This window comes from Salvia splendens, chromosome 12 (genome assembly GCF_004379255.2).
Source record: "Salvia splendens isolate huo1 chromosome 12, SspV2, whole genome shotgun sequence".
In the NCBI taxonomy this organism is placed as follows: Eukaryota; Viridiplantae; Streptophyta; class Magnoliopsida; order Lamiales; family Lamiaceae; genus Salvia; species Salvia splendens.
In genome coordinates this window covers 5,459,233-5,475,990 of record NC_056043.1, presented here as the reverse complement: position 1 = coordinate 5,475,990, position 16,758 = coordinate 5,459,233, and the positions used below count along the sequence as shown (strand labels likewise).

Below are 16,758 nucleotides of genomic sequence, written 5' to 3'. Positions count from 1 at the left end.
CTTTCAAGTGATTCACTATAGTGTTATAATATCACAAATTGTGAAATTGATACTATAAACAATTCCTGAGAGAGATTCAACAAAACAAAGACTGTTTTTACTTTGTTACACAGTACTCCCTCCGTCCCACAAATATTGTCTCACTTTGATCGGACACGGGTTTTAAGAAATGTAATGAAAAGTGAGTTGAAAAAGTTAGTGGAACGTGATCCTACTTTTATATATTAGTTTTATAATATAATGTGAGTAAGGATGAGTTAGTGGAATATGTGGTCCACTACAAAAAATGGTAAAAAATGGAATGGGACAAATTTTGTGGGACGGACGGAAATGGAAAAATGAGACAATCTTTGTGGGATGGAAGGAGCAATACTTATGTTACAATAGTAATTAAATCTAGTAGTACTTCATTTAAGAACTAACGGAGTAATTAAAAAAGATGGCATGAACCACAAAAATAAAATAAAAGTACTAGGAAGCAAATATTCAATAAAGAAAGATAGAGAAAATAGTGAAAAAAGAGTTTTGTTAATAATGATAGTCAACTAAATTGCCGTGTGTAAATCACGGGAATATTAGTGTTTTTTTCTTCCTACAAATAGAAAATGAAATGTTCTAGTTTTTGAGGGATGACTTGCCCTTTTATTTCACATGCCATTCCATTATTGAGTATGCAACCATTTTAGAGTGGCACATGCTTTAACTACATGAGGAATAGTGCTCCCTATCCTCGTTAATTAAATATTCCAAGTTTGAATGCTCATCATGATACTAACATTACAATGTTTTGTTAAACGTATCATTAGTTCTAAAGTTGGGCTGATCATATAAATAATGCCCAAGACATGATCTCGGGTTCGCGTTCACTGTAATGCAGCCTTTACAATTTCATTCATTTATAATAAAAATTAGTCAAAGGGAGTCATTTGTAAAGCAGTCATGATAAAATTTCATTCATTTATAATAAAAAAATGATTCAAAGGAGTCTTTTGTAAAGCAGTAATGATGAAATACCATACTACTGGATGCAGAAAATTGTACATGGGAGGCTTTTTTTACACAAATAAAATCATAAAGCGGATAGGAAATTGGGATTATGAAGTAGAAATGATTAGTTAGATGTTGGAAGAGATAACAAAGTTGGTCAAGCCGCTGCATACCAAGTTGATCAAGCTGTTGGTCAAGCCGCCGCATGCCAAGTTGATCAAGCTGGAAGAGACAACAAAGTTGGTCAAGCCACATGCCAAGTTGATCAAGCTGTTGGTCAAGCCGCTGCATGCCAAGTTGATCAAGCTGTCGATCAAGCCGCTGCATGGCGAGTTGATCAAGCTGCTGCTTGCAATGCTGAGATTACGCGTGATAAACAAGTCATCAACTCCAGACGAGCCAAGGCGACAGAAAAGATAAAAGAGACGACAAAGGCGGTTGCACCAAAAGAACCAATCCGAGAGCTCACACGAGCTACGGCTGTGATTGAGCCAAACATACCAGCTAAGGTTGAGGACCACCGTTGTACTTGGAGAGACGTGTTGCTCAATGGAATGAAGAAGAGGGAGATTTTGCAGAGTTTGTTAAAGTAGACTAGTACAATGTTCAGAGTTTGTTAAAGTAGATTAGTACAATGTCCTAGAGTGAAGAATATATGTATTGTAACTTGTTACATTCGGTGCAATGAAAAATGCTGATTTGAGAGCTCTCACCAAACATAACTCTAGCATGTGTATCTTCATAGCTTCCGCAGCTTCTTTTCATTAGACACTGGGAGGGTAAGAAGCTCGTTTACATAGAGATAGCTGGGATTATGACTGAGGAATGATGTAGTAGGACGTGGTGTGAAGCCAGTGTAACCCTTTTCGAGTTTAGCTAGGCATATATCCGCAGCATACTTGAACACATAGTGCTGCTCCGCAAAGGGCTGTGCTGCGTATTCAGCAATGGGCATCCACTGCATATAACATGAGATAGATTAATGTATTCGGTTTCGATCTTCGTGTATTTGGTGATCTTGATTTTGATTCATTCGTTTAACTCATACCTGGGCTCCATCAATCTCAGACTCTTGTATTTGGATCTCAAACGATAGAGGCTTCAGCGTGCATAGAAAAAATAAGTCTGACTTCTGGTAAAAGGTCTTGTGCATTTGCCTGAATGCTAGCACATCGATGAATTCTGAATCAACCTGCAATGTAGCAACGTCTGTCGTCAGACAAGGTGGCCAAGAGCAGACTCACAACATATGTATTTATTTATTCACCAGTTAACAATTGCTTACTCCGGTTTCCTCTTTTACTTCTCTTGTTGCTCCTACAATGATATCCTCTCCCTGGATATGTGAAAGCAATGTACTTGTTGAAGCGTTTTGATTTTTCAAATGAAACTTTATTTAAAACACAAACCTCCTCGACCATTCCAGTGGGTATCTTCCAGATGCCGGTGCCTTTAAATCTGCCATGCTTTTCCAGAACAACGAGCAACTGTGCAAGATGAGTGGCAACAGGTAAGAAAGAGAAGAACTTTAGGGTTGCTCCTCAGAATCCATTTAACTATTTGAAGTTTTGAACAACTACACCAAATAAAATATGTGCTAAATCCACAAAGATGACGGCATTATTAACTGAGTATGTCATAAATTTGCAAGAAGTTTCATATGATCCTCTCAGTCAATTTTCCAAGCCAATCCAAATTTCTATAATAGAGTATTTAACACAGGCAGTTCACTTCATATACGTGTAATGGACCGAGATAAGCAAATATACATAGAATGATATGGAAAACACCTCTCTTTTGTCATTCAAGACAATAGCACCAATGCGGAGCCGGTGTGTTGCATTTGCTGGAATGGTACTAGGAGTTTCATGAATCCATTTTACAAGCATCAAATAGTGAGGCTCAGCATGGTGATACACAAATCCATCCTACAATGTTATAAATTGGTGTGATTAGATCAAACTCATATGTCAAGATTGGTGGTGCATCTACGCACATGGCAAAACATTGAAGATACAAGTCTTGAGTTGCTCTAGACTAACCAACTTTTTCTGTTGGTGCCTAACTAGATATAAAAAGTGAAAGAGGACTCAAAAACTTCAAAGGTCCTAAGTGAGAAGGAAACTACCTTGACTGCAGCTTCAGCGAGAGTCACAAGTTTAATTGGTAATTTAATCCAGACTCCCTTCTTCCCCTACATGATTTTATTACAGAACGTGAAGGTAAACATGGTATTTTATTAATACAAAATATTGAACTATTTATGAAGTCGACAGTCCAGAACGCAGTTAAGAATTTTATTCCTAACTATATCGGGTATCAACTAAGTGCATAGTCATTTATGAATGGCATTCTACGTGCTCGTTAAACAACTATATTCGTTCAAACAAATTTGAGACTCTGTTAGGTCAATATATGATGTAAACTAAGAAAAAGTAGAGATGTATTTCTGGAAGGTTATATGATGGGATACGAACTAAACAACTAAACAATAATTGCGAGCCCAATAGCAGTGACGGCCCATCAGCCCAAAACCCAAGAAAGAGTATCAGTTCGGCACAACCAAAGAGTTCGGTCACAGCCTATAGCTCGGTAAAAGCCGATCTATCGAGCTCAACTCTCAGATCGGCAAAAGCTGATCGGCAAAGTTCAGCAGTTCGGTCTCAGTATTCGACCGAACAAGGAGATAGTGGACCCATGCAGGATTTCCACGACCTCCATTACACCCACGATCTATTTAGTGGTATTAAGCAGTTATCAACCCCCCTACCAGGGCTGCAAACCACGATCTTAGTTCGAATGTATAAATAGAACTTAGATCAGATAGACCAGGGTTAAGTTCTCTAGATCCTGAATCTCATATAGCAAATCAGTATTGTAATCTGTAAGCTAGATCAAGCAATACAAATTTGCCCTCTATTCTTCCCGTGGACGTAGATTTACCTCAGTAAATCGAACCACGTAATTTTCAGTGTTGTGATCTTCATTTATTACTTGCATTTATTCCCATCAAAAATTCGCTAAATCATCACTGGCGCCGTCTGTGGGAAAACAGAAAACCAAAACTGTGATGAAAGCGAGTTTTTGATCCTCTTCCACCAAAAAATGCGTACCAGATCACATAATACCCATACTTCCGTCCGTGATGAACGTGAGGAAGCTAGTCCAGCCCGTAGGTCTGGAAAACAGCCTCTGGAGAAATCTGCCTCCAGTTCTCACGGTGAAAGAACAAACCACTCAAAAAGTCATCGCACCGAGCCTCCCCAGCAGCTCGATTTGAATGAGGCTGTCAAGTTGTTCTTGGCTGAGAAGCAGGATGAGTTCTTAACATTCCTGCAAAAGAGCCAGAAGCCGGAGAAGAAAACGGCGGATTCTCCCTCCCCCTCCAGACATGAAAGTCACTACCGCAGTAGTGTCGTATCTTCCAGGAGAAAGAATCCTCACCACCGATATGTTCCTTCTCCTCCTTGTTACCGAAATCACAGGAGAACTCCATCTCCACCATACCGTAGAGATGTCGGATTCGCTATGTATGGAGCGCTGAAGACTCCATTTTCGGATGATATCACCAGAACTCCGTTGCCACAGAATTACCGAACTCCGTCAGTGACTTATGACGGGTTAGTGGATCCTCATGATTTCCTGGGACGCTATCAGTATAATATGGCGAACCAAGGTCTCAATGAGGTTCATATGTGTAAGCTGTTTCCCGAGCTGCTCATCGGGAACGCAAGAAGGTGGTTTGATAGCCTCCCTCAAGGCAGCATTAGATCTTACAGAGATCTAATGGATGCTTTTCATAGGAGGTTCTTCCAGAAAGCTGAAACCCGAATCACTTCGGCTCAGCTGCTTTCTATACGTCAAGGTCGCGATGAAAAGATTAGCGACTTCATGACAAGATTCCACAAGGAATGCCTACAAGTAGATGATCTCAATGATCTACTTGTCATTTCGGCATTCCAAAATGGAATTCTGCCAGGAGCTCTCTATAGAAAGCTCGTTGAATGCAGTCCGCAAACAGCTCAAGAGATGTGGGACATTGCGGACCAGTTTTCTCGTGCTGATGAGGCAGACCGTCGAAAACGGTCTTTAGACAGCTCTTCCAGAGGAGACAAGAGGAAGCCCGATCATAGCGATCAGGGACATCCTCGCCGAACTCCTTTTGAAAGAATTCAAAGGGCACCGGTACAAGACAGATTGGGACCACGTCTCAATCCTGAGAAACCACCCGCTCAGTTCGTACCATTGAACAAGTCGAGAGCGGAAATTTTCGAACTGCATTCTGATATGTTCGAAAAACCAAAGCCGATGACGAAATCGGCCACGCGCCGAAGTCAGGATAAATATTGCTCCTTCCATCAAGACCACGGTCACGATACCGAGGAGTGCCGAAATTTGGCAGCAGATATTGATGTTCTTGTGAAAGCAGGGACGTTAAAAAAATACCAAAGCAAGCCGCCGAAAAAGAATAAGAAACAGAGAAGTGCGAACTGCGCTCCTCAGGATCCTAAAAGGCAACAGGATCCCGAAGACGATGACGAGCCGCAATATGATGGAGTGATCCAGACTATTGACGCTCTCCCAGCCGGGAAGACTAAATCGTCTCTAAAATCAGAGCGCAGAGGCTTCAATCGAGAGGAGCCAACACATAAAAGGCTGAAGAAGGAGGAAGTAATTACATTTTCAGATGCAGATCCCGTCCCGGCCATTTCTCCTCATCAAGACGCTATTGTCATTCAAGCTGGAGTGGCAAACAAACTGATCCACAGAGTGTTTGTGGATACAGGAGCGTCGGTTAGCATTCTTTTTAAAGAATGTTTTGATAAACTGGAAGTGGATCCAGCTCGGCTCAGTCCGGCCCCACTTCCTCTGAAAAGTTTCGCCCAGGAGGACACCCGCCCTGAAGGTATTATCAGCCTTCCGATTACGGTAGGAAGAGCGCCTACTAGCTCCAGTACGGTGATCGAGTTTTTTGTGGTAAAAGCTCGATCCCCGTATAACATTATACTGGGAAGAGACTGGCTCAACACAGTTCGGGCCATTTGCTCTACTTATCACCTCACAATCAAGATCCCCACTAAAGGAGGGATAGCAGCCATCCGAGGTGATCAAAAGAGAGCAAAAGAATGTTTGCAGATTGCGCTTAAAAGTGCCGAACAATCAGATCGGCACCATCAAGCATAGCAATCACAGCAGCCGGAGTCAGAGGCAGGCGAAATGAACGAAGTCACACCGGAGCCGAACTCGATGAAAGTTCAGTTATACGAAGATGATCCATCCAGAACGGTCAAGATCGGTTTCGCGGGAACACCTCTACTCCGGGAAAAGACCATCCAGCTCCTCAAAGAGTACAAAGATGTCTTTGCGTGGTCTCCGTTGGACATGACTGGAGTGTCTCCCGAGGTAATTACACATCGGTTAAATATTGATCCTTCAGTCCGGCCTATAAAACAGAAGCAAAGACTCTTTGCGGCAGAAAGAAATCAAGTCATCCATGACGAAGTCCGCCAATTACTGAAAGCGGATGTATTATTTGAAGTAAAATATCCTTCTTGGGTGGCCAATCCTGTGATGATCAAGAAAAAAGAAGGAGGATGGCGGATGTGCATAGATTTTACGGATCTAAATAAGCACTGTCCTAAAGATTGCTACCCCCTTCCCAACATAGATAAAAAAGTAGAAGCTCTGATAGGCTTCGAAATTTTCTGTTTTCTTGATTTGTATAGAGGATACCACCAAGTTTTAATGGATGAGAATGATGCTTCAAAAACGGCTTTCATTACTGACTTCGGTATTTTTGCTTATAAAAAGATGCCATTTGGTTTAAAGAATGCTGGAGCCACATATCAAAGGATGGTAGATAAGCTATTTCGGCACCTGATCGGAAAAGAGGTTGAAGTATATGTTGACGACATAGTTGTTAAAAGCAGAAGCACTTCGGAGTACGAAAACAATCTCAAATCCACTCTCGACGTGCTCAAAAAAGCCAACCTCAAACTCAATCCCCAAAAATGTACCTTTTTGGTAGATTCGGGAAAATTTCTGGGTTGTTGGGTTTCAAAGGAAGGACTCAAGGCAAATCCCCTAAAGGTTCAAGTTGTTCAGAACATGGCAATGCCGAAGTCCATACATGATGTGCAAAGGCTAACTGGATGTCTAGCCGCACTGAATAGATTCCTTTCCCAAGCAGCCGAAAAGCAAATGCCGTTCTTCAATGTTTTGAAGAAGGCACCAAAGTTTGAGTGGGGAGCCGAACAGAAAAAGGCTTTTGACGAACTCAAAAGTTATTTAACCGAACTTCCTACTCTCTCTGCTCCAACAGATGCCGAAGTGATATTCTTATATTTAGCAGCATCAGATCAAACCATTAGCGCGGTGCTTGTACGAGAAGAAGGCCTAAAACAGCGTCCTATCTACTTTACAAGCCGAGCATTAAGAGGTCCCGAAACAAGGTATCAACCTCTGGAAAAAATTGCTCTGGCATTAGTAAATGCAGCAAGGAGACTGCGGCCATATTTCTATGCTCACAAAGTATGCGTCTTAACCGATCTTCCACTTCGGCAAGTTTTGACTAAGCCAGAAGCATCAGGCAGAATTGCCAAGTGGGCCATAGAGTTGGGAGAACATTCAATAGAATATCTACCTCGGAAAGCCATCAAGGGACAAGCCTTGGCAGATTTTCTTGTAGAGGCAAAGTTCGATCAGGCAATCCCTATTATTGCCGAACAGAAAAATCCTACCAATGATGAACTAACACAGCCCCAGAAACCCGAAGTAGAGCCGCCGGACTGTTGGATTGGATTCGTAGATGGAGCTTCGAATAAGACAGGAAGTGGAGCTGGTATTCTACTTATCGCTCCCGACGGACACGAAGTAACTTATTCACTTCGGTTCTTATTCCCAACCACTAATAACGAAGCCGAATACGAAGCCCTTCTTGCCGGACTTCAGTTAGCGCAACGTCTACTTGTCAAATCTCTCAAAATTCATTGTGATTCACAAGTCATAGTGAATCACATGCTGGGTACAAGTGAAGCCCGTGGTGAAAGGATGAAAAAATACTTGGACAAAGCGCAAAGTATTAGCCGAAATTTCTCTTATTTTCGGATAATCCGCATTCCCAGAGCGGGAAATAGCCGAGCAGATACTTTAAGTAAGTTGGCCTCATATCCGAGCTCAAAGGTGGAGGAATTACCGCACAGAAGCATTGATGAAGCTGAAGTACACTCAGTAACCAGTTCACCAAACTGGATGACGCCAATATTAAAGTATCTAGATCAAGGACAACTGCCCGAGGATAAGAGAGAAGCAAGGAAAATCACATGCCGAGCACGTCGGTATGAACTTCATGAAGGAGTCCTATATAGAAAGTCCTACCTTCAACCGTTATTGCGATGTGTAGGACCAGAAGAGACGGATTACATCCTTAGAGAAGTTCATGAAGGATCTTGCGGTAGCCACATCGGAGCTAGAGCATTAGCTAAAAAAGTTCTGAGATGGGGATATTATTGGCCAACTTTGGTACAAGAAGCAGTACAGCTAGTTAAGAAATGTACGAAATGCCAAATCCATGCAAATATCCCAAGGACGCCGCAGACTGATCTATGTGCTATGCAAAGCCCTTGGCCTTTTATGCAATGGGGCATAGACATAGTAGGACCACTACCACAAGCTCCCCGGCAAATGAAATTCTTGATCGTTGCCGTGGATTACTTCACAAAGTGGGTGGAGGCTGAACCATTAGCTACGATAACAAGCTCAAAGGCATTAGATTTTGTCTGGAAGAACATAGTTTGCCGATTTGGCATACCCCATATCCTCATTTCAGATAATGGGACTCAGTTTACTGACAAAACATTCAAGAATTGGTGCCAAGAGTTGAATATTCAACAGCGGTTCACTTCAGTCTCTCACCCACAAGCAAACGGACAAACGGAAGTAACAAACCGTACTTTGGTGAAAGGATTAAAAACTCGGTTAGAACAAGCCAAAGGACAATGGGTAGAAAATCTTCCTCAAGTCCTATGGTCTTACCGAACTACACCAAAAACCTCCAACGGTGAAACTCCGTACAGTCTAGTGTACGGCACTGAAGCCGTAATTCCGGTTGAGATCGGCATACCCAGCCCCCGAACCCTTAATTTCTCAACAGAACTGAATGACGACGGACTGAGAGCCGAACTAGATCTTGCCGAAGAAAGAAGAGAATTGGCCTTCATAAAAGAAGCCAAGTACAAGGAGCAAGTAACCCGGTATTATAACCAAAGGGTGAAAAAGCTGCAGTTTCAAGTGGGAGATCTCGTATTGAGAAACAATGAAGTAAGCCGAGCAGAAAAGCTGGGCAAACTTGAACCCACATGGGAAGGTCCGTATCGGGTGTCAGAAGTCCTGGGAAAAGGGTCTTATAAATTAACTCACATGTCAGGAGAACAAGTACCCCGAACATGGCATATTTCCAACCTCAAGAAGTTCTATTTGTAAGAGACAAGGTCCGGTCAGTCTTGTGTCTAGTTCGGTCCTAGGGTTATGTGCTTTCATATTTTTATTGTTCTTTATACTTGTCGTTTTTTAAAAAGATTAAAATCTTTTTCGTCCTTTTTATTTGTCTCTCTATGTGCGTTTTGTCTCTTATAAATGTTACTGAGGTATATTGTTCCTTAAAGGCTGATCCCCTTTTTTTAGATCATGTATTAAAGACAATTGTGAGTCCAAGCTTCTAAGGAAGATACAAGATTCCACAATTCAGCTTAAGAAACAAGCAATTCGTCTGAAACGAACTGCAATAAGCCGAAAACCACTCCGGTTAACTAGGGAAAGTCCAATCCAAGCGATAAAACTCGCCAAATAAGGACACTAACTAAGTCCGGTAAAAGAAGAGTTTACTTCATAAGACCTAGGACGAGTACAATAAATGAAATAAAAAATCGCTGAACTGTAAATACGCAGTGATAGAAGCGAAATGAAAAAATTTCATTTACTAAGTCTTGTGGGGCATACAATTCCGCTGCCCTACGAGAATGCGTTACACCATTACAAAGGACTATTCTACTGTCTACGATTGCTAAAGTTGAGCCACCTATCCGAAAAATCCTCATGATGCTGAGTTCGGGCGTTCCGAGCAGTTGAAGAATAAGTAGGTGGACGAGATGCTCTGATCGACCTACCGCCTCTTCCCTGAGTCCGGGAAGTTCTAGCACCTCGGCGGCGAAGAGTCTCTTCACGAAGCATTCGCTGATCTTGCTCACTCATATTCACAACTCCTCTACGAACTTCAGGGCGTTCTTGTCTTGACGTTTCCGGTTGCTCCTGAGTCCGTTGCTGATTTGGAGTAGAATTTTGAGTAAGTGGATTAGAGGTTTGAGTTGGAGTGTGAGCATCTGTTAGCGGGAAACGGCTAAGGAATCTCTCGATTGAGGGACGCCGGGAAAGAATGATGTCGTACAGAGAAGCCAAGCGCCGCAATGATTTCACAACTTGTTGGCAAGCCGAGCTCTCCAGCACATTGTTCTTCCGGAGTACATGAAGCTTCTCCCACAGTTCATCAACTTGATTCTGAACTTCAGATATAGTCATTCCCCCGCGCCCGCAGATGAAATCTTCATATGCAGTCCTCTCAGCGATGACAGTATTCAGCTCGGCCTCCAGATCTTTCTTTATGGACTCTAAGTCCTTATTGTTGGACTCCAGCTCCACTAAACGAGCCAAGAGTTCATCATACTTCATCTGGTCATCTATAGCTTTTTTCTCAGCTTCATTTAAAGCCAAAGAGTATAGCCGCTTCCAGTGAAGTACCTCCAGCTCCTTAGAGTTAAGAATACGAAGCAGCTATGTCAGTTCGGCATTTCAGTTTACCGAGCAGGCAGTAAACCACAATAGGAGTAAAAGAGATTAAGAAAAGCTATAAGGAAGACACGAGTGTAGAAAGAAGAATTTTTTTTCATTCACAAGAAAAAATTTACACAAGGAGGGCTTCAAGGCCATTTTACAAATAGAAAGAAAGAAACTAAACTAAGAGAAGGGAGACGAAATCATACTCCGCCAGTTTCGTCTCCGGCTTCCCTGTGGGTTTCAGCTTCTTTCTCCTTGTCGACCTCGGTCTCAGCCTCGGCCTCCCTCCTCCCTCCCTCCTGCTCGGCGCCCCCATCGCCGATCTGCTGCACCTCTTGCTCGGCGTGCCCGTCGCCGGTCTGCTGATCCTTCTGCTCGGTCTCCTTGCCGGCCTCATTTTCCTGCTCACCCTCTTCTTTGAAAATTGAAGCGGGTGAAACAGGCCCCAAGGAGGCAAAGATGGCCTCCATGTTCTCGTCACGGTCAGCACGGCAATTACGGACTCGTTCAGCAGAAAGCAGGACCGATGAAGACGCAAGCTCCTCAAGGAGCGGCAGACTCTGGAGACGCGCTGCAATCTCTCGGCCATACAGCGGCAAGACGACTTCGGGTTCCTGCTCAACATTATCGGTCATCAATTTCAGCAGATCACCGATAAGGGCCGAAAATTGATTGCTCAAAAAGAGTTTCTCCGTGTAAACACGGAGAGCCTCCCCCTGAGCAACCACGGCAGCCGCCTCCCTCTGTTTCGACCGCTCTCTCTGGATAATGAGCTGGTCTTTGGCACGCTGGGCTTCATCCTGAGCCGAGATCATAGCGGCCCTTGCCCTCTCAAAGTCTGCCCGAGCCTGTTCGGCCTGGTGACGAGCAGCATTCAAATTCCTCTGCATCTCATCATAATCGCTGGACGCTTTAGAGAGTTCAACTGTGACGAGTTTGCAGAGCATATTGTTCCTCTGAAAATGGAAAAAGGAAAAAGTCAACAGAGGGGCCACAAAAAAAAATATAGGAAAGAAGCAAAGCCAGAAAATCAAGAAGAAAATTCACCTCTACAAAGTCCTTTGGCCATAAAAAGGGCTCAGAGATATGTTCCGAAGTGGCCGTAACCACTCCTGATCCATAACCCCCCTGGACAATGTCTCTCTCTGGCGCTTTTGGGGGTTTCTGAGTCTTCGCCTTCCCCCTTGCCGAGGTCGATCCCGGCTTTTTTGGATCCGAAGACTGACTCGAAGAGGTCTTCTGCCTCTTCGGATTCTTCTCGGCATCAGACGCCGAGCTGGTGGTTTTCTGTTTCTCCGGCTCCTTTGATTCGGAGGATTTGCGACCAAGCTTGCTTAGCATGTTCACTGCCAAAAAGCAAGAAAACAAAGTTAGTTTTCGCCGCTAAAGCAGTAAAGCATAAAAAAGAAATCCTTACCCTCAGTCTCTTCGTCCGAAGACGAGGAGTCGAACACGAAGTCACCCTTGACGAGCTCAGATTCCAAATACTGTTTCCTAATCATGGGAATCTTATTGAGCCCGCCCTCGAGCTCGTCCAACGGTTCTACCCGAGGATGAGGAATTACGGACTTCGGCCCTCTCCAGGAAAAGTCCGGAGCCGCTGTCCTATTGTAAAAAAAGAAGCGATTTTTCCACATCGGCCATTTGGTTTTACAGAAGGCTCTAAAGGGCTGTAAAGGGATCAAGTAAAACCAGGATCCCTTTCTCTTAAACTGAAAGAAATTAAGGATTGCCCTCAGAGACAGATCCTTTTCTAGTCTACGCAGCTCGGCAGCAAAGGCCGATAAGTGCCTCCAAGAATTTGGAGTCACCTGACCTAAAGGAAGTTGGAAAAAATCAAGAAGCTCTACAAAGGCGGGGGGAAGAGGGAAACGAAGCCCGCATTCTAAGCAGGCTTCGTAAACGGTGGCATAACCCTCCGGCGGCGAGTTAGCCCTATGAGTGTCGTCGGGAATCACCACTAACCCCCCAGGAAGAAAATATTTTCTGTGTAAGGATATCACAGTATCCTTACTCAAAATGCTGTGAAAATATTCTACCGTCTTCTCCCCGGACTTTTTCCGGCCAGAAGATCCCTTACCCCCCTTCCTACCACTACCTGATTCAGAAACAGTTTCAGAAGAAGAAGACATGATTCTTACTCTTTGATGGTCGAAAGTCTCTGAAGAAATTCTTGAAGAAGCGGAAGAAAATTTTACGAAAAAGAGAGAGAATGCAGAAGAAATAATCGCAAAAGTGTTCCAATGATGAAGAAAGGAAATATTTTTCAAATTCGTCGCACCGTTTCAAATCCCACTTTTTCTGGATTCTCTGGCCGGATTTGCTATCACATTTAATGCAGACACGTGCAGAGCACGTCCCCTGACGTCAGCCTCCCCCTTACACCTATCCAAAATGCCGAAGTGATTCACTTCGCTTTTCGGGGGGGGTGGTGATGGGATACGAACTAAACAACTAAACAATAATTGCGAGCCCAATAGCAGTGACGGCCCATCAGCCCAAAACCCAAGAAAGAGTATCAGTTCGGCACAACCAAAGAGTTCGGTCACAGCCTATAGCTCGGTAAAAGCCGATCTATCGAGCTCAACTCTCAGATCGGCAAAAGCTGATCGGCAAAGTTCAGCAGTTCGGTCTCAGTATTCGACCGAACAAGGAGATAGTGGACCCATGCAGGATCTCCACGACCTCCATTACACCCACGATCTATTTAGTGGTATTAAGCAGTTATCAACCCCCCTACCAGGGCTGCAAACCACGATCTTAGTTCGAATGTATAAATAGAACTTAGATCAGATAGACCAGGGTTAAGTTCTCTAGATCCTGAATCTCATATAGCAAATCAGTATTGTAATCTGTAAGCTAGATCAAGCAATACAAATTTGCCCTCTATTCTTCCCGTGGACGTAGATTTACCTCAGTAAATCGAACCACGTAATTTTCAGTGTTGTGATCTTCATTTATTACTTGCATTTATTCCCATCAAAAATTCGCTAAATCATCATTATACTCAATCAACACACACATAATGGACCCTTGACTCTGACTTGGACTCGCTAGTTGGTCAATATGACAGTTGGTCAGTCAAGAGATCAAGAAGGACCAAGTGCTTCCAAGAATAATATGTTTGGACTTCAGGTATATACACGTCAACAATGAAACTAAGAAAAACTCCAAGCTTCAATGGTAACTAGACAAAGCTTTTTAAGTATGAAGTGAATTCTGGCTCTTACAGTAATCTGGACTTCTCACCAAAACACAGTTTTGCATAACATGATTATACAATACGTGAAATCAACAACACAAGTGAGCAACGCCACCCATCTGTCATGGATGAGGATGTAAAAAAAAGCATAACAAACATGACACTGCAAAAGCTTGTTTCAATCTAAGAAATATATAGATGATTCAGATCCTTTAGTTTTGAAGTTCTGTGAGGATTACTTCACTGCTCCAAAAGATGGAAACGGCAGGAATTGATATTTCATATTAAATAGTAGATGAGAAGCAAGGTTTCCATTTAGCAGATTTTGAATCATATGAAAAGCAAGTAACAGTTGCTTAGGCATCATGTTAACTCAGTGATCTCAAAGCATGGGTGCAAAATTACCTGCAGTTTCCACTGTGAAAGTGAAGTTTTGAGAAGCAGAGCAAATTCAGTGGGATCCATGGGATCCTTCAACTCCACTATGATACCCCCGTGTTCGTCTTCGCATGAAGGAAGCACGGGGGCATCTTCCGTTCCCTTTTCAGAATTCTCTTGGTCCATTATGCCACAAGCAACCTGAATTTAAGAAGCAAGATCAATCTTAGTCACAGATGCACATATAAATGGTGTAATCAAAGCTTGAATATACAAGTAGGATAATCACAGAAATGAAAAATTAAAATACTATCAGAGATAATTTTCTCAAATTCTCTGCATCAATCACAGAGCTTTAGTAACTCAAAATTAATTTTCAATGGCACATAAGCAAGCATATTAACGAACGGATTCTATTAATCCTACATCGATTGAAATACTGAAATTCACCAAATAACACTGTTGTATCGCAAGTTACAGATGTTCGAACTTATCTAGACATCAGATTCCCACTCAGAAACAGTTGCAGCAGCATAAATTAATTCAGGAAAAATCGAAACAAATTGAAAGCGGAATAGCAAATATGAATGATAAAATCGAATAGGATAGACATTAACACAGCATTGAGAGAAGCTAGAGCAGTGGAAATGGGGGTGCAGCAAGGTAGAGGCAAGGAGGCCGCAGTTTATAGTAGAAGGTAGGCGTCACTGCAGCGAGAGGAGCGTGACGCGGAGCATAGAGTCCAAGTGGCAAATGGATCGACTCCACCATGTTGATATGATTGGGTAAAGCGTGGCGTGGCGGCAACAAGCCTGCACTTCGGCTTATCCGGGCCGTGGGCCCGATCCACACTCGAGTGTTTCAGTCATTGAGTGTGTTGAGTGCGGCGGCTTCGCGTAGAGTTTAGACCTATCATCGCCACTACCTACCGCCCACTAATCGAATTCAAGTGCGACTCCTATTAGAAATGGGCCACTCACCCCTTAAAAGGCCTCATAAGGGGGAGGGTTATCCACACTTATATAGGTGAGCTAGGATCGTTACCAAGTCGATAAAGGCCTCATAAGGGGGAGGGTTATCCACACTTATATAGGTGAGCTAGGATCGTTACCAAGTCGATGTGGGACAAGAATTATGAATTTTAACACGCCCCCTCACGTGTGGGCCGGAATGACACATCGGACTTCCATCACGTGGGTAGGCAAGAGAAGAGATAAAGAGATATAATCCATCATCGACTTGGGCCCGCTCTGATACCATATTAGAAATGGGCCACTCACCCCTTAAAAGGCCTCATAAGGGGGAGGGTTATCCACACTTATATAGGTGAGCTAGGATCGTTACCAAGTCGATGTGGGACAAGAATTATGAATTTTAACATTGTTGGGTCCACAACAGCACTTGAGCACCACTTGAATCAATCCCAGCTTCTGATCTTCGTGTATTACGTTGCGATTTTTCAAATTGTGCCAAAAATTAAATTCTAAGAGCCTCCCCAATAGTTTTAGATAAGCAATAACTCAGCCATAGCCTAGCCACAAACTGCTCCTGTCACATCAGCAGCCCTACAAACTCCTCCGACCACAGCATCAGGACAAGCAACTGGACAAGCAATAGCTCAGCCATAGTCTAGTCACAATAAACAAAATTATAAAAATAAATAATTAACAATCACACAAAATACGGAATTAAATTTACGACACATATATGGGAAAATTCAATAATAATATTAAAATTAAAAAAGTACATTAATTAAAAAAATTTACATTAATTTAAAAAAAAACTCCTCTTCCACACACGAATTACGGAATTACATAATTAAAAATTACAATCACGCAAAATACGGAATTAAATTTACGACACAAATACGGGAAAATTCAATAATAATATTAAAATTAAAAAAAGTACATTAATTAAAAAAAATTACATTAATTTTTAAAACAATCATCTTCCACACACTAATTACGGGATTACATAATTAAAAATTACAATCACACAAATACGAAATTAAATTTACGACATAGATACGGGAAAATGCAATAATTTTATTTAAATTAAAAAAAGTAAATTATAAAAAAAATTACATAATTAAAAAAAATCTGCTAGCCGATTCCGAGCCCGCAATGGCAGCTAGCGGATCGCCTAGCGCCCGCGAATCGGCTAGCCTAAATTGTCGCAATGGAGGCTAGCGGATCTACTAGCGGTCGGCTAGCCTATCCGCTAGCCTCCATTGTGGATGCTCTAACTACCATAGTTGTTCTAATTATGAATAATTATTTATGTTTTTTAATGTATCTTAAACTATTTTTTAATTTTACAAAGTATTTTTTTTTTTGGAATGTGTTACTTTTTAGAAGAGTATA

The 16,758-nt window shown here is 42.4% G+C and overlaps 1 protein-coding gene across 5 annotated transcripts; it reads right to left on the bottom strand.

Moving 5' to 3' along the window:
• Window positions 1-1,542: 1,542 nt before the first annotated feature.
• LOC121759134 (nudix hydrolase 2-like) lies at window positions 1,543-15,325 on the bottom strand. Of its 5 annotated transcripts, none has more exons than XM_042154633.1 (8): window positions 14,890-15,324; window positions 14,423-14,596; window positions 3,116-3,181; window positions 2,778-2,915; window positions 2,397-2,474; window positions 2,273-2,323; window positions 2,036-2,179; window positions 1,543-1,945 (listed from the first exon to the last, which is right to left on the bottom strand). In XM_042154633.1, exons 2-8 carry the CDS (start codon window positions 14,579-14,581, stop codon window positions 1,727-1,729), a joined length of 855 nt encoding a protein of 284 aa, XP_042010567.1. In that variant the 5' UTR covers window positions 14,582-14,596; window positions 14,890-15,324; the 3' UTR covers window positions 1,543-1,726. The 5 variants fall into 5 exon arrangements, with proteins under 5 accessions (XP_042010567.1, XP_042010568.1, XP_042010569.1 ...); XM_042154634.1 differs by having other exon boundaries at window positions 15,007-15,324; XM_042154635.1 differs by having other exon boundaries at window positions 15,013-15,324.
• Between the last annotated feature and the right edge of the window lie 1,433 nt (window positions 15,326-16,758).

Excerpts from the sequence above, each read along its gene's own strand:
- LOC121759134 (XM_042154632.1), bottom strand. The coding sequence starts at position 14,581 with ATGGACCAAGAGAATTCTGAAAAGGGAACGGAAGATGCCCCCGTGCTT. Across the intron at positions 3,182-14,422 it reads TTTCACAGTGGAAACTGCAG|GGGAAGAAGGGAGTCTGGAT; the intron begins GTAATTTTGCAC and ends AAAATCATGTAG. Across the intron at positions 2,916-3,115 it reads TCGCTGAAGCTGCAGTCAAG|GATGGATTTGTGTATCACCA; the intron begins GTAGTTTCCTTC and ends ATAACATTGTAG.